The 23,526-nt window shown below is 37.4% G+C and overlaps 1 protein-coding gene across 1 annotated transcript in view; it reads right to left on the bottom strand.

Annotated features, from left to right (window-relative positions):
- The window catches only part of DNAH12 (dynein axonemal heavy chain 12), a 243,907-nt gene that overhangs the window by 107,184 nt on the left and 113,197 nt on the right, over nt 1-23,526 (bottom strand). The window contains exons 32-39 of the mRNA XM_044253319.1: nt 22,361-22,544; nt 22,095-22,235; nt 17,990-18,073; nt 17,298-17,486; nt 10,850-10,969; nt 7,995-8,183; nt 6,543-6,694; nt 420-558 (exon numbers count right to left, since the gene is read on the bottom strand). Coding sequence (XP_044109254.1) covers nt 420-558; nt 6,543-6,694; nt 7,995-8,183; nt 10,850-10,969; nt 17,298-17,486; nt 17,990-18,073; nt 22,095-22,235; nt 22,361-22,544 — 1,198 coding nt within the window. The remainder of the gene's footprint in view (nt 1-419; nt 559-6,542; nt 6,695-7,994; nt 8,184-10,849; nt 10,970-17,297; nt 17,487-17,989; nt 18,074-22,094; nt 22,236-22,360; nt 22,545-23,526) is intronic.

The raw sequence follows: 23,526 nt of genomic DNA, 5'->3' as shown, positions 1-23,526 counted from the left end.
CTGCTTATTTAATATACAAATTTTTTTTCAATTTATTTATTTTCAGAAAAACATTATTCCTTATTTTTTCACCACACCCAGTGCTCCATGCAAGCCGTGCCCTCTATAATACCCACCACCTGGTACCCCAACCTCCCACCCCCCCCCCCGCCACTTCAAACCCCTCAGACTGTTTTTCAGAGTCCATAGTCTCTCATGGTTCACCTCCCCTTCCAATTTACCCAAATTCCCTACTCTCTCTAACGCCCCTTGTCCTCCATGCTATTGGTTATGCTCCACAAATAAGTGAAACCATATGATAATTGACTCTCTCTGCTTGACTTATTTCACTCAGCATAATATACAAATTTTAAACACTAATCAAATAAGGCAAAAAACCAAAAAAGTTAATTATGGACCGTTTCTGGCTTTAAACTAACCTGAACCTGGTTGGCACTGGTCCGCGCAGAGAAATTAACATAAAAAGGGAAATACTGGTCCTTTTCCAAGTGATTCATTAGTTTGTCCTTCACATACACTGATTTTCCTGTACCCGTCGGACCCACGAAAAGCAATGGCCTTTATGAAAACAATGAACATATCATTAAAAAAGAGAAAAATCCAGAATACCATTTCTACTACAGAAGGATGAAATTTGTTGAAAACTGAAGTAATGAAATCACCTTCATCTAAAGATTCACATTTTAATCTACCACTGTTATTTCATGTGAGACCAGTGAAAGTGACAACTGGCACACACTTTTGCTTCCTTTTACTGAGACTTTAGTAGTAACTATTATCTGGACAGATGTAACATTTCTATACTCCAAAAACACTCATAAACAAGTAATAACAAGCTTTGCTTTTCAGCAAAGAAAGCTAAAGTTTGTCTCCTCAGAAAAGCAATGTATTCACACTTTTTATTTGGAGGTAGAGGCAAGAGGGTGCAGTGTGGAAGAGACAAATAAGATGACATTAAGACCAGTTTAGGCTGTTTCAGAGTTACCAAAAAGTAGGTGGCAGTGAAGTCTAAAGCTAATAGTTACATTATACATGTTGATAGAACTTCAGAATCTAAAAGAGCATTTTAGAATGGCCTTTAGAATCATTTGTCCAAAAGCAAACTCTAAGGAATTCTCTATTCAGTGGGGCCTCAAGGCAGGGCTTCTCATTCCTTTTTTTTTTTTTTTTTAAGATTTTATTTATTCGACAGACAGAGATCACAAGTAGGCAGAGAAGCAGGCAGAGAGAAAGGAGGAAGCAGGCTCCCCACCAAGCAGAGAGCCCAATGCGGGGCTCGATCCCAGGACCCTGGGATCACGACCTGAGCCGAAGGCAGAGGCTTTAACCCACTGAGCCACCCAGGCGCCCCAGGGCTTCTCATTCTTGAGTGATCATAATTAATTTAAAAAGGAAAAAAATCCTTTGAATTTATGTTCACAGAACTCTGGGGAATTCCAGTTTAGAAATACAGTTTACTGATTAAAAATGTAATACTGACCCTTTGATGGATAACTTGGTATCACCCAATACACAAAGACAACACAAGGACTGGAGCTAAAACTAAGCACCAGAGGTCATCTAAGAAACCCAAATTATGGTAATACTAATTTTAAAAATTATCATCAAAGTACAAACATAAAATTAAAGTTCTTTTAGAACTACAGTGGCCTGGGACACCTGGGTGGCTCAGTTGGTTAAGCAGCTGCCTTCGGCTCAGGTCATGATCCCGGCGTGCTGGGATCGAGTCCCACATCCGGCTCCTTGCTCCGCAGGGAGCCTGCCTCTCCCTCTGACTCTGCCTGCCACTCTGCCTGTGCTCGCTCACTCTCTCTCTCTCTCTGACAAATAAATAAATAAATAATCTTTAAAAAAAAAAAAAAAGAACTACAGTGGCCCCTGAAAGTTCACCTACATGTTTCAGTCTGATTAACAGTTGCTTTATGGAAAGTTACTTATTTAAAAAAATTTTTAAATAAAATACTATGCTGAACTGGGGGCCCAGGGACCAATAGAAGAAATTTTTAGACAGTGTTCAGAGAACCTGCGAACTTGGATGACAAAGGGTTATATACTTACTTTTACTATCTTAACTAAAATGGAGCACTTGTATCAATCGTACCTGTGTCTTTGTCATTAATAGAAATCACAGATATTATTCTAAATATTACAATGGTTACAGATATCTCAAAAATATCACTTACACTTAATATTCCTTTGAAATTACGATAGGCATCAGACCCACTGACTGTATTAATGTGTCAGTAAAGCAGCATATGTATTACTACCATAGCTCAAATCTGTTAATCAAGTCAAAAAATGGGCAGAAGACATGAACAGACACTTCTCCAAAGACATACAAATGGTTAACAGACACATGAAAAAAATGTTCAACATCATTAGCCATCAAGGAAATTCAAATCAAAACCACACTGAGATACCTTACCTTACCCCAGTTAGAATATAGCAAAAATTGACAAGGTAAGAAACAAAAAATGTTGGAGAGAATGTGGAGAAAGGGGAACCCTCTTACATTAATGGTGGAAACGCAAGTTGGTACAGCCACTTTGGAAAACAGTGTGGAGATTCCTCAAAAAGTTAAAAATAGAGCTGCCCTATGACCCAGAAACTGTACTACTGGGTATTTATCCCAAAGATACAGATGCAGTGAAAAGGGGCACATGCACCCTAATATTCATTGCAGCAATATCCACAACAGCCAAACTGTGGAAAGAGCTAAGGTGCCCTTCAACAGAAAAAATGGATAAAGAAGATGTGGACCATATACACAATGGAATATTACTCAGCCATCAGAAAGGATAAATACCCAACTTTTGCATCAGCATGGACAGAAATGGAGGAGATTATGCTGAGTGAAATAAGTGAAGCAGAGAAAGGCAATTATCATATGGTTTCACTTATTTGTAGAACATAAGGAACAGCATGGAGGACATTAGGAGAAGGAAGGGAAAAATGAAGGGAGGGGGAAACCAGAGGAGGGAGATGAGCCATGAGAGACTATGGGGTGGGAGGATGGGGAGCCTGGTGGTGGGTACTAAGGAGGGCACAGATTGCATGGACCACTGGGTGTTACACACAAACAATGAATCATGGACACTACATCAAAAACCAATGATGTACCATATGGTGACTAACATAACACAATAAAAAAAAGGGAAGAAAAATGTGTTTAATATTTTAATGTATTTCAATAACATGTCCTTTCTTTTGTAACTATTTGTATGTATTCATTTAAAAGCATTATTCTAAAAATTTTTTTTAAATTTTTAAAAAGCATTATCCTGGCAAATGGTTCATGGCACAGAACCATTGCAAATTCTCAGAATATGCAAGTCCATTCCTTGCCTTTTTCTTTTCAATATTAGCCTCGAAATGAAAAAAATGTAACAAATAAGCACTGAGTAATGTACAGAACTGCTGAATAGCTATACTGCACACGGGGAAACCAATATAACACTGTATGTTAACTACACTGGATTTAAAGTGTTTTTTTTGTCGAAGATTAATTGACCATAGAGTTGAGGGTCCATATCAGGGCTCTCTACTCTGTTCCACTGGTCTATGTGTCTGTTTTTATGCCAGTACCATGCTGTCTTGGTGATCACAGCTTTGTAATAAAGCTTGAAATCAGGTAAGGTGATGCCGCCAGCTTTATTTTTGTTTTTCAACGTTTCCTTAGCGATTCGGGGTCTCTTCTGATTCCATACAAATTTTTGGATTATTTGCTCCAGCTCTTTGAAGAATGCCGGTGGAATTTTGATCGGAATGGCATTAAAAGTATAGATTGCTCTAGGCAGTATAGACATTTTAACGATGTTTATTCTTCCGATCCAAGAGCATGGAATGGTCTTCCATCTTTTTGTGTCTTCTTCAATTTCTTTCATGAGTGTTCTATAGTTCCTCAAGTATAGATCCTTTACCTCTTTAGTTAGGTTTATTCCCAGGTATCTTATGGTTCTTGGTGCTATAGTAAATGGAATCGATTCTCTAATTTCCCTTTCTGTATTTTCATTGTTAGTGTATAAGAAAGCCACTGATTTCTGCACATTGACTTTGACAAAACAGGAAAAAATATACAGTGGAAAAAAGACAGTCTCTTCAATAAATGGTGCTGGGAAAACTGGACAGCTATATGTAGAAGAATGAAACTCGACCATTCTCTTACACCGTACACAAAGATCAACTCAAAATGGATAAAAGACCTCAACGTGAGACAGGAATCTATCAGAATCTTAGAGGAGAACATAGGCAGTAATCTCTTCGATATCAGCCACAGCAACTTCTTTCAAGATACGTCTCCAAAGGCAAAGGAAACAAAAGCGAAAATAGACTTCTGGGACTTCATCAAAATCAAAAGCTTCTGCACAGCAAAGGAAACAGTCAAAAAAACAAAGAGGCAACCCACGGAATGGGAGAAGATATTTGCAAATGACAGTACAGACAAAAGGTTGATATCCAGGATCTATAATGAACTCCTCAAACTCAACCCACACGAAACAGACAAACACATCAAAAAATGGGCAGAAGATATGAACAGACACTTCTCCAATCAAGAAATACAAATGGCTATCAGACACATGAAAAAATGCTCATCATCATTAGCCCTCAGGGAGATTCAAATTAAAACCACATTGAGATATCACCTTACACCAGTTAGAATGGCCAAAATTAACAAAACAGGAAACAACATGTGTTGGAGAGGATGTGGAGAAAGGGGAACCCTCTTACACTGTTGGTGGGAATGCAAGTTGGTGCAGCCTCTTTGGAGAACAGTGTGGAGATTCCTCAAGAAATTAAAAATAGAGCTTCCCTACGACCCTGCAATTGCACTCCTGGGTATTTACCCCAAAGATACAGATGTCGTGAAAAGAAGGGCCATCTGTACCCCAATGTTTATAGCAGCAATGGCCACAGTCGCCAAACTATGGAAAGAACCAAGATGCCCTTCAACGGATGAATGGATAAGGAAGATGTGGTCCATATACACTATGGAGTATTATGCCTCCATCAGAAAGGACGAATATCCAACTTTTGTAGCAACATGGACGGGACTGGAAGAGATTATGCTGAGTGAAATCAGTCAAGCAGAGAGAGTCAATTATCATATGGTTTCACTCATTTGTGGAGCATAACCAATAGCATGGAGGACAAGGGGCGTTAGAGAGTAGTAGGGAATTTGGGTAAATTGGAAGGGGAGGTGAACCATGAGAGACTATGGACTCTGAAAAACAGTCTGAGGGTTTGAAGTGGCGGGGGGGGTGGGAGGTTGGGGTACCAGGTGGTGGGTATTATAGAGGGCACAGCTTGCATGGAGCACTGGGTGTGGTGAAAAAATAATGAATACTGTTTTTCTGAAAATAAATAAATTGGGAAAAAAAAAATAAAAAAATAAAGTGTTTTTTTTTTTAATGTGACAATAGGGATACAACAATGTTCCCTCATGAGCTGTTTTTCCTGTGTGTGTATGTGTGTGTGTGTGTGTGTGTGTGTTTTATTAAACAAGATAAAATTGTCAGAAAATTCACTAAGAAACAGGTTCTTCTTATTTCTAAGATTTATTTATTACTTATTTGACAGAACAAGAGAGCACAACCGGGGGGGGGGGGCAGCAGAGGGAGAGGGAGAAGAGCAGGGAGGTTGATGCAGGGCTTGATCCCAGGCCCCTGGGCTCATGACCTGAGCCAAAGGCAGCTGCTTAACTGACTGAGCCACCCAGGCACCCCAAGAAACAGGTTCTTCATAAAAAACAAATCATGACATTCATTCATATTATATAAGTTCCTCTAGTTTAAATAGTATTAATGATAAATTATGCCCAATGTTTTAAAAGGAAAGTAACTACAAGAATGTTATTAGGAAAGCTGGTATGACTATGTCTACAGCACATGCCAGGCTTTTGATCAGTTTCATGTCATCTTTGATGTGCTCTTCTAAGTCTGAGATTTCCACTTCATCTTAAGTTATGAAGAACTGGCATAGGACATACCTGAGAAATGCTAAATGGGAGAATGTGGATCATAGTTGATACTCAGGAGCAATACAAAACATTTAAGGTAGAATGCTTACCTATTTACCAATAACACTGCAACTGACTTTTAGTCTGCTGTTACTAATACAATAAATATAAGACACCAAAGTATGGCTGCTAGTTTTTGGTGTAGGCAATAGAAAATCTGGATTCTAGGTTTTCCACTAGTAACAGAGGTGACTATTGGCATGTTAATTAGTTCCTCAGAGTCTGTTATCTGAAAATGGATGACCTCCAAGTTTACTTCAAAAAGTCCCATGATCTAGGGCGCCTGGGTGGCTCAGTGGGTTAAACATATGACTCTTGATTTTGGCTCAGGTCATGATCTCAGGTTTGTGAGATCGAGCCCCACATCAGGCTCTATGCTGCCTCCTTGGGATTCTCTCTCTCTCTCTGCCCCTTTCTCCCACTCTCTCCCTCTCTTAAAAAGAAAGAAAGAAAGATATCAATCCTATGATGCTATTAGAAAGGCACCGTTATATTTAAAATGCATGTCCATTACACAGTTTCTTACTTTGCATAGGTAATACTCAAATCCATTAGAAATGTATATCTAATTGTGTCCATTGTAGGGACTATGATATCTTGAATCTTCACAAGTTTTTCTCCTAAATTAGTGCTTTTAATTAATTCATTCCAATGGAGCCAGCGACCTCGGTTTTTCAACTACAAGAGAACATAAGTTTTAAAATATAACAATGTACTTGATATCAGAAAACTCTCTAACATACTGATATCATATTTGCTTTTCAAAACCTTAGTTTATCATAATAAAATCTTGTAGTAACGATTCACCTAAAATAATGTATATAACATTTTGTAGTCTTAAAGTAGATAAATAAGCACCCATGAATCCACCACCCAATTTAAGAAACAACAAATTTTCTTTGGATTAATTATCCCTCTGCTTCAGTGTAATGGCTGACATCAAAGAATTTTCCTATTTCCTGACAAATTGTACATGTATATGGTATGTGTCTGGATGGTGGTAGTTTTGCATGTTTCTTTAGTAATTCATATTCTTAATTTCTTAAAAAAAGATTTTATTTATTTATTTGACAGAGAGAGATCACAAGTAGGCAGAGAGGCAGGCAGAGAGAGAGAGGAGGAAGCAGGCTCCCCGCCGAGCAGAGAGCCCGATGCGGGACTCAATCCCAGGACCCTGGGATCATGACCTGAGCCGAAGGCAGCAGCTTAACCAACTGAGCCACCCAGGCTCAACTTAATTTTTTAAGTTTTAGATTTCATGTCTGCCACATATGCACATATTTTAGAGTCAGAACTTTTAACGAGGTTAAGAAAAACAGCAGTTTCCCACTCTCATTTTTCTCTTCACCAGCCACTATATTTTTACCTCTTTAAGCTGGACATTTGGGGATTCATCCCCAACTCAAAGATAGGCTTATGTTATTGCCTCCTGATTTTTTGGTTTTAGAGGATTTTATTGACTTCCCACTGTGACTAATGAGGATGAAAACTCTTTCTGGTCATATTTTTAAAATTCTGTATTAGCATGGTGTTGGGAAAGATTCCTACACTTGTAGTCAAGAGAGCTAGATTCAAAGTCCCGGTTCTGCTAACCACTTGCCTTCCTAGGCTTGCCTCTTTATCTGTAAATCCTGAGATTTAGGGTAAGTTGTACTTAAGGCTCTCTGCAGATCTTATGTCTCTGAAGTAAAATTTGCGTGAATCAAATGATTATTCAGATGCCTGCAGATTAAAAGAATCTTTTTGTGAATTTTTTAAAGTGGAGAAAATAGATTTAATTTAAGTCTATAAACTGCAGAATAGCCCTAAAGAAAGTTTATCTATACAGTCCACAAGTTAAAGGTGGAGAAACTAAAGAGAAGGGACAAAAACGCCAACCACAGCGATCAAAACATCACTAGGATGGGAACCCGGTTCTGCCTTTCGATCCAATACTTGGAGTTTTAAAACTTACCATAACAAACATTTTATATCTTACCTCATACATGTAGTCATAAACCAGACCTTTTTCGTCAAACTGGCACTCCCATTTACCCACAGAGTCAGGCACTGGGTTGTATCCGTCTCTTCCCTGTATGATTGACCGTAGGAAAGTATCAAAAACGAACCGACCATTTGTATCACAACTTGCTCCAATGGACCAAATCAAAGAAAACATAAAGGTAGCCTATTGGTTAAAAAAAAAAAAAGTTTAATTTAAACTAATTATTTAGAAGAAATTTTTAACAAATTAAAATTTAACATATTAAGGGGGCCTGATTAACATATTTGGAAAAGGCCAGGTCTGCAAGTGGAATGGAGCACAGCTAAGTCGCAGAATTATTTCTCTGGCATTATCTAGCTAAATATAAAATGCCCATAGCAGGGCCCCTGGATGGCTCAGTTCGTCAGGCATCTGACTCTTACTCTTGGCTCAGGTCTTGATCTCAGGGTTGTGAGTTCAAGCCTCATGTTCCATGCTGGGTGTGGAGTCTATTTAAAAATAAATAAATAGGGGTGCCTAGGGGCTCAGTGGGTTAAGCCTCTGCCTTCAGATCAGGTCATGGTCTCAGGGTCCTGGGATTGAGCCCCGCATCAGGCTCTCTGCCTGTGTCTCTCTCTCCACCTGTTTCTCACTCTGCCTGCCTCTCTGCCTACTTGTGATCTCTCTCTCTCTGTCAAATAAATAAATAAAATCTTTAAAAAAAAATAAATACATACATAACATGCCCGTATCAAGTGATTTAGGAATTCCTCTTTAAGGAGTTTACCCTTAAATATATTCCCACCTGTCAAAATGATGTACGTACAAGAACATTCACTGCAGCACTGTCTGTGCAGCCAAAAATAAGAAGCAACTGTTTTCAATTGGGGTCTGTTTGATGAGATTACGTTGTGTATACTGGACTACTTGGCAGCTGTTTAAACAAGTAACTCAGTAAGCATATGGATATGGAAAAATCTCCAAGATATACCGCAAAAAAAGATGCAAATCGGTATGTGTAGTACGCTCATGTATAAAAATGTAGTAAAGAAGAGAATGATTCAAATACCTCTAGCAGGCTACCTAAGGCACTGATAACAGTGGTTTCCTTGAGGGTGGCTATGGCATTGATATGGATAGAAAGCCTACTTTCAGCTTTTGAATTTTACTCTAGGTACATGCTTTATCCAGTTTAAATCTTTCAAATACACACATACATGCACACACACACACATATCATCAAATATATTTTTCTTTTTGGTTTTTTTTTTTTTAATAACTTCTTACCCAATGTGGGACTTCATTACCACGATGTGAGAATTCATGACCTGAGATCAAGGGTCACATACTCTACTGACTGAGCCTGCCAGGAGCCCCTCAAATATATTTTAAGAGGAAATTTTTAACCAATTATCAATTTATATTAGTCTTTTTTTCAATTTATTTATTTTCAGAAAAACATTATTCCTTATTTTTTCACCACACCCAGTGCTCCATGCAAGCCGTGCCCTCTATAATACCCACCACCTGGTACCCCAACCCCACCCCCCGCCACTTTAAACCCCTCAGATTGTTTTTCAGAGTCCATAGTCTCTCATGGTTCACCTCCCCTTCCAATTTACCCAAATTCCCTACTCCTCTCTAACGCCCCTTGTCCTCCATGCTATTTGTTATGCTCCACAAATAAGTGAAACCATATGATAATTGACTCTCTCTGCTTGACTTATTTCACTCAGCATAATCTCTTCCAGTCCCGCCCATGTTGCTACAAAAGTTGGGTATTCATCCTTTCTGATGGAGGCATAATACTCCATAGTGTCTTTAAAAGTAATTCTGTACCATTTAAAAAATTAAGGGAGTTTAGGCTTACCAATAGGATGAAACTTTATATGGATAGAGATATAGACACAGATATAACATGAAGGTCATATATATAGGTCTATCTCTCTATATACAGATACAGATATAACATGAAGCTTATAAAAGTGAGCTATTCCTAAAATGCTTTTATTTTACAAATAGGTAACACAGATAGGTATGGAACAATATTAAAAACTAGTTCTGTGACAGGCAGTTCCAAACTTTGGGAGAAAAAGGAATATGAATAAACTATGCTTCAAACATGTCTTTTCAATTTCTTCTAATAATGGTGAAAAGGAAGGAGGAAAGGCGGTGATGATCAGCAGGGAACCCTGGAATGTGAGGTGTCTGAGGTAGAGGACTTTCTGTGGTGACAAGGTGAAGGGGAAGCACTGGGAGAGCACCACTATCACCACAGAGTAGAAGATAAGGTAGACTCAGTAAAGAAGATGAAGGTATTTCTGAATAAGGTGGCAAATAGGAAAGAAACACAGACCAGGGAAGAGAGCCAAACACTCTTTCCTCTGGCTCCCATAGAGTCCTGTTCTGTGGTCTTCTCTGACCTCTAGACATTAGCTACCTGAAGCCCTGACTCCCCATCTAGCAATGTGCTCTATGAACCCTGCTGGCGATGCTCCACCCAGCTGGTTGGATGCCTGTTTCTGGTCTCTTACAGCCAGCTTTTAGCAGCCTACATCATGACTTAAACTTAAAACAAATTCAATTCACCTCAAGTTGTTAATGGATTAATACTAAGACGCCTTATTGTTTATCAAATTATGATCTTTCATAAATAAGAAAACTATTTGGGTTCATTTGCACATATGTTACTTTCTTTAAAATGTTTTTTAAGTCAGAATACCAGGTTAGGGCTACTTCAATGCCTTCAGCTATTCCTTTGGTGCTCACCAAAAAACAGCTCTGGATCTTATGTCTTCCTCAATGCAATGATCACTTCCAGAGGCAAATTTTATTCTGCAAATAAAAGTCACATTAAGTATGAAACCTACCATAATCCAAACACGAATATGCTTGCTTGTAGGATCATTTTCCAGGACATTACAGAGTAATACTTCGAACAGGCGTGTGAGAGATACAACTGCATTGCTATCGCTTGTAGGAATCAGTTCCTGCAAAGTGAAAAGAGTAAGATACTTTACTTTCATCTTCTTTGGAGAACAAAAAAACCCAAATATTTCATTAAAAATGACAAGTGTGGGTGAGGATGTGGAGAAAAGGGAAAACCTGTGCACTGCTGGTGGGAATACAAATGGTGTAACCACTCTGGAAAAAGCACAGAGGCTCTTGGAAAAAATTGAAAATAGGAGTCCCATGTGATCCAGTAATTCTACTTCTGGGTATTTACCCAAGAAAATTAAAACACAAATTCAAAAAGATATAAGCACGTGTACATTACAGCATTATTCACAATAGATAAGATATGCAAGCAACCTAAGTGCCCATAGATAGATGAATTAAGAAGTGTGGTATATATACAATGGAATGTTATTCAGCCTTAAAAAAAGAAAGATCTTGCCATTCTCAACAACTTGGATGGACCTACAGGGTATTATGCTAAGTAAAATAAGTCAGACAGAAAATGAAGTTAATGGAATGAATTTGTATTTTGGAATCATAATTCTGGTAGAAGATGTAGACTAGACTAGAACAGCTTTATTATGTTGATTCAGGTGGGAGATTACAAAGGTCAGAACTGAGGCTATCATAAGAGGAAGGAGGGGTGGTCAGAGGAACCTGGATGGAGAGAAGAAGAGAGGAGAGAAAGAAGTTAGCAAGGAGGAAAAAGTCAGTAGATGCTGGGGACTAACTAGATGTGAAAAATATGGAAATAAATTATGGGAAGAAAATCCATCACTCATCAGAAAGATGGTTTAAAAAAAAAGATGGAGCCTACCTTCTATTATTTGAAACACATAGTATTAGAGTTTTAAAATGAAAAAATAAAAAAATGACTATATTTTCTCTCTGAAGACATTGTACAAAATTTTCATGAAGTGGAATTCATTTTCTCTTATGTGAAGAATATTTTTCCAATCTCTAAAATAATATTTCGGGGTGAAAAAAATCTGCTGAATAGCCCTTTTCCCTTACCAATATCAATATACTTATACATAAGTGACTAATGTGTGTGAATGTGTGGGTGTACATGTGAGGGGTTTGAAAGGTGGTCCTCAAAAAGAGAGGCCCATGTCATCTCCCGGGAACTCATGAACATGATCCTATTTGGAAAAGGGGTCTTGGAAGATATAATTAAAGATCTCAAGATGAGGAGATCATTCTGAAATATCTTACCCTAAATCCTTTTGGGAATCACACAGTGAAGAGACAGAGTAGAGGCCAGGTGAGCTTGAAGGAAGAGATGGGAATTAACACAGACAGTAGGCAAGGAATGCCTAGAGGCCAAAGCTGGGAGATGTAGGAAAAGATTCCCCCTTAGAGCTTTCAGAGGAACCTTGGCCCTACCAACATCTTGATTTCAGACTTGTAGCCTCAGGACTATGACAGAATAAATTTCTGTTGCTTCAAATCACCAGGTTTGTGGTAATTTGTTATAAAAGTCCTAAGTAACTAATATATAAAGTTTTCTCCTAAGCTACTAAGAATACATGTCAATTTTAAAAGCCACATATTTAAAATACTTTTAAGATATGGAAAATGGGGGCGCCTGGGTGGCTCAGTGGGTTAAGCCGCTGCCTTCGGCTCAGGTCATGATCTCGGGGTCCTGGGATCGAGTCCCGCATCGGGCTCTCTGCTCAGCGGGGAGCCTGCTTTCCTCTCTCTCTCTCTGCCTGCCTCTCCATCTACTTGTGATTTCTCTCTGTCAAATAAATAAATAAAATCTTAAAAAAAAAAGATATGGAAAATGATTGGGAATTTTAAAGCTTTAGTTACCATAGTTTTATCCAAAGAGTTCAACAGGCACTCATTTTACCTCTGGGTTTATTCAGGTATAACTTAAGCAATAGAAAACCAAAGGTGAATATGACTATAATGGTGGTGGGTAAATCACTTTTAATTCCGCTATAAAAGTTAAAAGCTAAAAGTATTTTTTTTAAGATTTTATTTATTTATTTGACAGACAGAGATCACAAGCTGGCAGACAGGCAGGCAGAGAGAGGAGGGAAAGCAGGCTCTCTGCTGAGCGGAGAGCCTGATGTGGGGCTCAATCCCAGGACTCTGGGATCATGGCCTGAGCCGAAGGCAGAGGCTTAACCCACTGAGCCACCCAGGCGCCCCTAAAAGCTAGAAGTATTAAAACTACTATAAATTATGTTAATGGATACATAATCCAAATCAACGTTACTGTGACATCAATAGCATATGATGTGGAGGGGAACAAGGTAAAAGTGGAGATTTCTGGTATACAAATGAAGTTATTAGCTTAAAATAGACTGTTATAACTCTAAGATACTTTAAATAAGCCCCCTAGTAACCACTAAGAAAATACCTATAGAAATCACACAAAAGAAAGAATCAAAACCTATCAATACAAAAACAAAATAATGAAACACAAAAGAAGGCATCAAGAGAGAAAAGAAAAGGACCAAAAAAAAAAAAAAAGACAAACAGAAAACAGTTAACAAAGTTACAATAGTAAATCCTTCCTTATCAAAATTACTTTAAATGTGAGCATCTTAAATTCCCCAATAAAAAGAGCAGCTGAATAGCTGAATAGATGGAAAACCAAGATTCAATTGTATGCTGTCTAGAAGTAACAATAGGCTGAAAGTGAAGGGATAGAAAAAGAGCCTGATAGATTGAAGTAGTAATCAAAAACTTCCCAGAGAAAAGTCCAGATAACCTCAGAGCTGAATTCTACCAAACATTCAAAGAATTAATAAACTCTTCCAAAAACTATGGGCACCTGGGTGGCTTAGTGGGTTAACTGTCTGCCTTCAGCTCAGGTCATGATCCCGCAGTCCCAGAATTGAGTCCCACACTGGGCTCCCTGCTCACCCTGCTCATTCTCTCGCAGTCTCTCTCTCTCAAATAAGTAAAAATTAAAAAAAAAAAAAAAACTCGTCCAAAAAATATAAGTGGAGGAAATTCTTCTAAGCTCATTTTTCAGGCTAGAATCACCCTCATACCAAAACCAGATAAAGACATCGCAAAAACAGAAAATTAAAAGCCAATATCTCTGAGGCATATAGATGCAAAAATCCTCAGTAAAATACTAGCAAATTGAATTCAATCCACCAAAAAGATTATATACCATAACCAAGTGGGATACAAGGGATATGCAAATTAATCAATGTTATACACATTAGCTAAATGAAAGACAAAAATCACATGATTATCTCAATAAATTCAGGTATTAATAAATTCAAAGTATTTAACAAAGTTCAACCACCATTTGTGATTAAAAAAAAAAAACTCTCTACAAGAGTTGCCTAGATGGCTCAATTGGTTAACTGTCTGTCTTCCACTCAGTTCATGATCCCAGGGTCTTTGGATCTAGTCGAATTGGCCTCCTTGCTCAGCCAGGAGTCTGCTTCTCCCTCTGCCTGCCACTTCCCCTGCTTATGCACTCTCTGACAAATAAAATCGAAAAAAAAAAAAAAAAACCTCAACAAAATAGATATAAAGGGAAATCTATGCAATAAAATAGAGGACATTTATGAAAAGCCCACAACTAAAATCATAATCCATGGGGTAAAACTGAAAGCTCTTCCTCTAAGATTTGGTATGAGGCAAGGATGCATACTCTCACCACTTCTTTTCAGCAAGAAGTACTAAGTAGAGCAATCAGAAAAGAAATAAAAGGCAACCAAATCAAAAAAGAAGTAAAATGATTTCTATTTGCAGATGACATGATCCTATATGTAGAAATCCCTAAAGATTTCATGCAAAAAATAAATAAATACCTTTTAAAACAAACTCAGTAAAGTTACAGAGTACAAAACCAACATACAGAGGGTGCCTGGGTGGCTCAGTTGGTTAAGCTTCTGCCTTTGGCTCAGGTCATGATCCCAAGATACTGGGATCGAGTCCCACTTCAGGCTCTCTGCTCAGGGAGAAGCCTGCTTCTCCCTCTCCCACTCCCTTTGCTTGTGTTCCCTCTCTCACTGTCTCCCTCCCCATCAAATAAGTAAGTAAAACCTTAAAAAAAAATACAAAAGTCAACTGCATTTGTTTACACCAACAATGATCTATCTGAAGAGGGAATCAAGAAAACAATCCCATTTATGATTGCATCCAAAAGAATAAAATACTTAGGCATAAACTTAACCAAGAACATGAAAGACCTGTACATTGGAAACTATAAAACATTATTAAAAGAAATTGAACACACAAATAAATGGAAAAACATCCTGTGTTTACAGATTGGAAAAATTAACATTGTTAAAATGCCCATAGTACCTAAAGTGATCTACAAATTCAATGCAATCCCTATAGAAATTCCAATGGCATTTTTTTCAAAAATAAAAATCTAAAATTTGTGTGGAACCACAAAAGACTCCAAATAGCCAAAATAATCTTATGAACAGAATTGAAAGTATTACATGTCCTGGTTTGAAATTACATTACAAAACTCCAGTAATAAAAACAGTATGTTACTGGCATAAAAACAGACATAAAAACTAATGAAACAGAATAAAAAATCCAAAATAAATCCAAGCATATAAAGTCAACTGATCTTCAACAAGAACAAGAATACACAACAGGTGGCAGGGGGTGCACCTGGGTGGCTGAGTCACTGGAGTGTCCGACTCTCGGTTTTGGCTCAAGTCATGATCTCATCGTTCATGACATCGAGCCCTGTGAGGAGCTCCACGAGCAGCAAGGAGGCTGCTGAAGCTACACACTCTCTCTTCCCTGCCCCTCCCCCTTTCACGCACACATTCTCTCTCTGAATAAATAAACCTTAAAAAAAAGTACACAATGAGAAAAAGACGGTCTCTTCAATAAATAGTATTGGGAAAATTGGATAGATACATGTAAAAGAATGTAACTGGACCCTTACTTTACTTCATACACCAAAATCAACTCAAAACGGGTTCAAGACTTAAATGTAAAATCTGAAACCATAAAAATCCCTGAAGAAAACGTGGGGGGAAAGCTCCTAAACATCGACCTTGGTAATGATTTTTTTGGATAGGACAAAAACTCAGACAACAAAAGCAAAAACAAAGTGGGACTATATCAAACTAAAAGTTCCTACACAGCAAGGGAAATAATCAACAGAATGAAAAGGCAGCCTATAAAATGAGGGAAAATATGTGCAAACCATATATCTCATAAGGGTTAATATTCAAAATATACAAGGAACTCACATAATTTAATAGCCAAAAAAACAAACTATCAAATTTAAAAATTTGCAAAGGACCTAACCAGACACTTTTTCTAGAGAAGACATACAAGGGGCTAATAGGTGTATAAGAAGGTATTCAACATCACTAATGACCAGAGAAATGCAAATCAAAACCAAATATCACTTCACACCTGTTAGGAAGATTATAAAGATGAAAGGTGACAAATCTTGATGAGGATGTGGGCCAAAGAGAACCCTTGTGCGCTGTTGGTGGGAAAGTAAACTGGTACAGCCACTGTGGAAGATCTTCGAAAAGACTAATGATAGAACTACTTAGTGATCCAGCAATCCCTCTTCAGGACATAAAATCAGTACCTCAAAGATATATCTGCACGCCCATGCATTACTCCCAATTACCAAGATATGGGCACAAACTGTTGATGGACAAATGGATAAAGAAATTGCTCTATAAATACCTAAAATGGAATGTTATTCAGACTTAAAAATAAAAGATATCCTGTTTTTTGTAACAACATGGATGAACTTTAAGACATTATGATAAGTGAAAAAAGTCAGATACAGAAAGGAAAAAATTGCATGATGTCACTTATATGCAGAATCTGAAAGTTGAAAGCATAAAACCAGAGTAAAATGGTGATTACAAAGTTTAGTAGGGAGAGGGTAAAGGGAAGACACCAGGTAAAGGGCACAAAGTTGTACTTATATTTAAAATTGTAAATAATAAAATATAAATATGTTTTATATATCATGCTATATATAATATATAAATAATAAATAAAATATAAAAGTATAAATTATCAAATATTAAAAATTTAAAAATGAAACCTAGTTATGTTTGTACCAGAGTACAAACATAACTAAGGGGCTCTGAATAAGATCAGTTGGTAGCATCAATGTCAGTATCCTTGTTGTGATATAATACAGCCTTGCAAAAATGTTACCATCAGGAGAAATTGGGTTAAATTGTGCATGGGATCTATTATTCTTAAAATTGCATGTGAATTACTGATTGTCACAATAAACATCCCATTTTAAAAAGTGTATACCAAATGTCTAAGGGGAAACTGATTTTAGTCATTCATCCTAATATTGTGACTTTAGACTTATGTCAAGTTGAATGGAAACTAAAGAAACTTGAACAGGTCAGAGAATTACAGTGTTACCTTGCAGTTTCTCCTACGAAGCTTTAAAGCGGGCTTTATCAACCAGTCAAAAAGTCCTTTCAGGAGAGCCTGATGATCTGGCTCCTGCAGAGGTCCTTTCAGGGAATTCAACCACGAGGACACAAGGGGTTCCCATCCTAACTGCGACGGTTCCAAATAAATCATGCCACAGCGGCTTACGGTGGCTGGCTAGAGAAAAAAGACGTTTTCTTTTTCCAGTGTTGCTCTTGTGCCACTGGCCCTATCAATTACTTCCTTGAACGACCTATGCGGCCTTTCATGATCCAGCTCCTGTCGTCCTCTACAGCCTCACATACATTAGACGACATGTTTGCAGTTACAGTTCCTCAGACACATCATAGCTTCAGGTCCTTACATGTCATCTTGTCATGATTTGGAAGGCCCAGCCCCAACTAGAGAAGTGTTACCCCTCAAAACCAGATCAAACACTCAGACATTTTCCATGGTTGTCCTCTATCCATTCCCCTCTTGGACACTCACCAGCTCCATATTCTTACTTACGTGTGGCCATATAGTGGGATTATTTATTAGCATGCTTCTTAGCCTCCTTAAATACACTGCGTCTTGTTCATCTTAGTATTCCTGGGGCCTAACTGGTCTTCTGAGGCATAAAATATACTTCCTGACCAAGTGAACACACAAACTACTGTTATATTAAAATATGAACTTACTGACGCCTGGGAAAGGTCCATTGCTTCAAAGATGAGGCTCATTTGAGGGGACATCTGAATGATTTCTCCACTCATAAGGCAAAGCTGAAAGCAATTATTTTTCAAATGTTTATTTTTTAAAAACTCAAACTTCTCAGATAAAAATATATTCTATGTATTAGATAATGTATATCCTGTGATATAATATCATAAGTATTAAAATAGAAGCCAGAAAATTGTAATTCTAGGTCTAGCTCTGTCAGTTACTGGGTAAGCAAATACATAATATCTCTGAGTCTATGAACAGGGATCATTTCTCCTCCATAGAGGAGAAGGAGAAACACATGACAGGAGGCAGGAGGAGAAATACATGACATACTGCAAAAATCCTAGACAAATCTCAGTTCTTATTATTAATAAAATTACACAAAATGCTCCAGACTTTATAAAATTGTCAGAAGACCTCTTTATTAGTAAAAAAGAGAAATTGAAAACAGAACAGTATGAACACTCAGGTACCCATCTCCTGGACTTAACTGATGTTATTAACATTTTGCCACATTTGCTTCGTTTTTTAAAACAGTACTTTGAAGAGCATTATGCATACCATGGCATTTTACATCCAAATAGGTCAATATTTATCTTGCAAAAGTAAGGAGTTTTCTATGTGACCACAATAATATTATCACAGCTAACAAAATTACCAATAACTCCCTAATATCATGTAATACTCAGCCACTACTCAAATTTCCTCAGTTGTATTAGAAATGTATTTTCAACTGATTCTTCAAACCAAAATTCAACCAAAAAGCCATCTTAGCTTTTCAATCTCTTTAGCTTCTCCCTTTGGAATTATCATTAATTTTCAATAATTTTAATAATTAGTATTGTTGAAAAAAATAGTATTGTTGATATTCCAAGTTAATTTCATTAAGTGTTTTTTTCAGTTCTTCCTCTTCATTTATTTTTAAGTGTTTGTTCTCTACCATCACCACTGCAGTCCCAATTTTGTCCCTATCTAGTTATATGTCAACAAGGCAGCACTTAATATTCCTGGACCTCTTATTTTTTTTTTAAGGATTTGAACCAAGGCAACCTGGCCTTGTAGTCTGTGCTTTTATTATTCTTTTAAATTTTTATTTATTTTTTATTAACATATAATGTATTATTAGTCCCAGGGGTACAGATCTGTGAAGTGTCAGGTTTACACACTTCATAGCACATACCTTCCCCGATGTCCTAGACCTGTTTCTTCTCTATAAAATAAATGAATGGTCTAGAGCTGGAGTAATCTAATATGTTAGCCAGCAGTCATATGTGGCTATTTATAATTTTATCTAATTAAATCTAATTAATTGAACTAATGAAGCAATTTAATCTTTAGTTAAAATTAAATAAAATTTAAAGTCAGTTCTTCAATTGCACTAAGCCCCATTTTAAAAAAGATTTAATTATTCTTTGTTTTTTATTATATGGTAGTCACCATACAGTACATCATTAGTTTTTGATGTAGTGTTCCATGATTCATTGTTTGCATATAACACCTAGTGCTCCATGCAATATGTGCCCTCCTTAATATCCATCACCAGGCTCACCCAACCCCCTAAGCCCCTCTCCTCTAAAACCCTCAGTTTGTTTCTCAGAGTCGATAGTCTCTCATGGTTTGTCTCCCCCTCTGATTTCCCCCCTTCATTTTTCCCTTTCTTCTAATGTCCTCTATGCTATTCCTTATGTTTCACATATAAATGAAACCATATGATAATTGTCTTTCTCTGCTTGACTTATTTCAATTAGTATAATCTTCTACAGTTCCATCCATGTAGATGCAAATGTTTGGTATTCATCCTTTCTGATGGCTGAGTAATATTCCACTGTATATATAGACCATATAATCTCTACACCCAGCATGGGGCCTGAACTTACAACCCTGAGATCGAGAGTCACATGTTCTACTGACCAAGCCAGCCAGGCAACCCTGTACTAAGCCATGTTTCAAATGCTCAGTATCCAGCCACATGTGACTAGTAGCTACCTTCTTAGACAATGCAAATATTTCCAACATCACAGAACATTCTACTGGACAATGGTGGTTTTGAATACTTTTCATTTCCTACCAGATTATTTCAGCAAACATTCTATTTGCTTCAATTTTGGGAAGTAAAGTCAGTTTTCTCCTCACTCTCCCATGGTGTTTTCCAAATACTCTACCCCATCCTCTCTACCCCCTGCTCCTTTGACAGCGATGCTTGCTGCTATCACTCACCAGCAGCCAAGCATATCCCCATCATTAACTAAAGCCTTTGATACTTGGTTCAATTTCTTTCTCTCTGTTACAACTCTGGCCTGATCCAGTGTTCATGAAAAGGAACATCTCAACATGGCAGCCCCTCAGATCCTTGACTACCTTTTCTTCACTTGCTTTCTTCTCATTCCAGTCATCTACTTTATATACCTTGGAACCTTCTCTCCTGGAACACTACACAATTCTGAAATACTAAATCCAAGCATGCCCATCTCTGTCTGCAGCCTCCTATACAATCAGTGCTCTCACCGATCGACTCCTCCTACACTTGCTCTTCATCTGCATATCTCTCCTGTTTTCACTTACCTCATTATTAAGCAGCTTTTGTTCTATGGTCTGGCACTTCTGGCCCTCTCATGCCAGTATCTTTAAAGTCTTTGTGTACTTCCGGTGTGGCACCATCATCTACACACACACATCCAAGCTGCTTAGACTGTTAAGGGAAAATCCCTCAAAAGCAGACCTTGGCACTACTACTGATCCTCAGATAGGCTTCAGTGCTTTCTTAGGCAGCTCTCTTTCCCATTTTCCATTACAGGTAATTTAAATCTTCCCCTTTTCTCCTCCAATATGCAATGAACCAGGGTCTACTATGTCACACAATCAATCAGTCAATCAATCATATAAAGGATTTGCCTTCCAATTTCCACTATCAAATCCATACATTTACCTATATCTACACCTATCCTTTTCTGCTTCCCTCTTATCCAATATGAGAAAATCCTCCCACCTGGCTCTGAATCAGACCCTTATTAGCCCCTCTCCTGTGAATCAATACTATTTCTTAGCTCAATCAATGTAACTGAAAGAAAGAATATGAATAAATGCTCAACTACCAAGGACAATGTGTTGGCATATTTGTTTGAATGCTAATTAATTTGCTTATTTAGTAGCACAGTTATTGCATGGTGTGAAAATAAAGTATGATATATTCATATAGAATACTAATGTAGACATAAAAAGAATAAATAAAATGGAACTGCAACAACATGAATATCATAGATACCACCTGACCACAAGAACAAAAGCACTAAGGAGGATTCTATATTCATGAACTTCAAGAACCAGAAAAACTAATTGATCAGAAGTCGGAATAGTGCTTGCCCCTGGGGGAGGGTGCACTGATTCAGAAGGAACATGAGTGAATCTTGTAAGTGCAAGAAATTTTATGCATCTTTATTTAAATGATGGTTATGAGACTGTACACTTAGGTTTAAATAAGCACCGAATTCAAAATTAGTCACATTTTATAGTTTACATGTTACCTGGCAATTACTACAAACACTAAAGGATTTCCATTTTCTAGTTCTTTTGCATATTCCATGGCTTCTAACTTAATGTAGCACATACAAACCCTGAATCATTCAATGTTTTCAAAAAGGAATTAGGCCCTTTTATTTCCTCCTAAAATATTAAGGTTCTGTAAGAAACCGTGAGCCTGAAGTCACTTAACAACTTAACATCTATTACGTTACTGTGCTCTCCTGCTAATGCAATGGTTTTAATACCTTTTTATTCTATAAAAAAAAAATTAAGCAGAGGATTTACTACAGTATAGTTTTCATTGAACAGATAATTTATAAACTTATCAAACTTGCTGCATCCTTTATTTGAAATGTATAATCCTAGTCAATTTGTTGTTGAACATGTAACATTGCTTAAGCATGTCTGCACTTATTCTGCTTTTTTTTTTTTAAACTGTGGCAAAAAAAAAACATTTTACATTAAGTCTACCATGTTAACCTTTTCTTAAGTTCATAGTTCAGTAGTGTTTGGTATAGTCACACTGTGCATCAGTTTTGTTTTTAATCCTGATGGTTTTACCTTTTTATTGTCATCCAATACTGTATTCATGCTTTCTATCCACAAAGTGTCAATGGGACCATCAAATACAACCCATTTCCGGTCCGGTGTTTCTGACAAAGCAAATTCCCTAAAAGTGTTGGCCACAATACCATCAGTCCACTGGGGAAGAAAACAGAATTGGAAAGCTTCCTTTATAAAACTATAAAGTGATCATATTGAAAACATTTCATATTTCTTGGTTTAATGTACACTGTCACTAAGAGAATATTTATGTTGTAGATTACCTCATGAGACACTGGATCAAACTGTCCAAAAAGTTGGCCCATAGTAATGGATTTGGGGTTTACAGTCCGATAAATGACTTTTTCTTCTTCTCCATAGCCACGCTCATTCATAAGAGTCAGAGTGTCAGCCAGTACATGCAGAACTTTTGTCTTTGCAGCAAAAGGCTCTCCTACTAACATGAAACTATTAAGGAAAAGAATTATAGAAGAAGATTCTAAAAAATAATGGTAAATTATTTGTATACTGGTGTTTAAAATACTGGTATGTATAACTTTGGAAATTTTATGAATTTTTCTCAGACATGAGGAGAATATTTAACTTCTGAACTGGTTGATCTCTAAAATTCCTTACATTAATACCATCATCTACAGAAGAGACTATAACCAAAAAAAAAAAAAAAATCTCCAAGTGAAAACAAAAACTGAACACTCTTAAGATTAGAAAAGAACTATGGACTCTGAAAAACAATCTGAGGGTTTTGAAGGGGCAGCAGGTGGGAGGTTGGAGGAACCAGGTGGTGGTTATTAGAGAGGGCACGGATTGCATGGAGCACTGGGTGTGGTGCAAAAACAATGAATAATGTTACACTGAAAAGAAATTAAAAAAAAAAAAAAGATTAGAAAAAAAAATGTCTTGCGGCCTCCCAAGAAGAGAAGTGGGAAAGGTTCTCGTCCTCAAGTATTTATTCAAGATTTTATATTTTTATTTGATAGAGAGAAAGAGAGAACACAAACAGGGGGAGTGGGAAAGGGAGAAGCAGGCTTCCCAGTGAGCAGGGAGCCCAATGCGAGGCTTGATCCCAGGACCCTGGGATCATGACCTGTGCTGAAGGCAGATGCTTAAGGACTGAGTCATCTAGGCACCCAGTGCTACACCATCCCTCCCTCCCCCCAGTTCCTGAGATGCTGATTGCTCCAACAGCCTGAGACCCTGGGTAATTATGATGAGCAGATCCTGATCCTGCCTGTTAACCTATAGTGGACATAGTATGAATGAGAAATAACCCTTTGTTGTTGTTGTTGTTGTTTAAGTCACTAAGATTTGGGTCTTAGAGACTGATTGTTTCTAAAGAATAACCTAGCCCATCCTTTCTGACAGAAACTGGTTCCTAGAAGGGACAAGGTATTCTTGCCATAATAAAAAGACTTAAATATATGGCACTGGC

This window comes from Neovison vison, chromosome 6 (genome assembly GCF_020171115.1).
Source record: "Neovison vison isolate M4711 chromosome 6, ASM_NN_V1, whole genome shotgun sequence".
Classification (NCBI taxonomy): Eukaryota; Metazoa; Chordata; class Mammalia; order Carnivora; family Mustelidae; genus Neogale; species Neogale vison.
The sequence above is the reverse complement of the archived record's forward strand: the minus strand, read 5'-3'. Positions and strand labels throughout refer to the sequence as shown.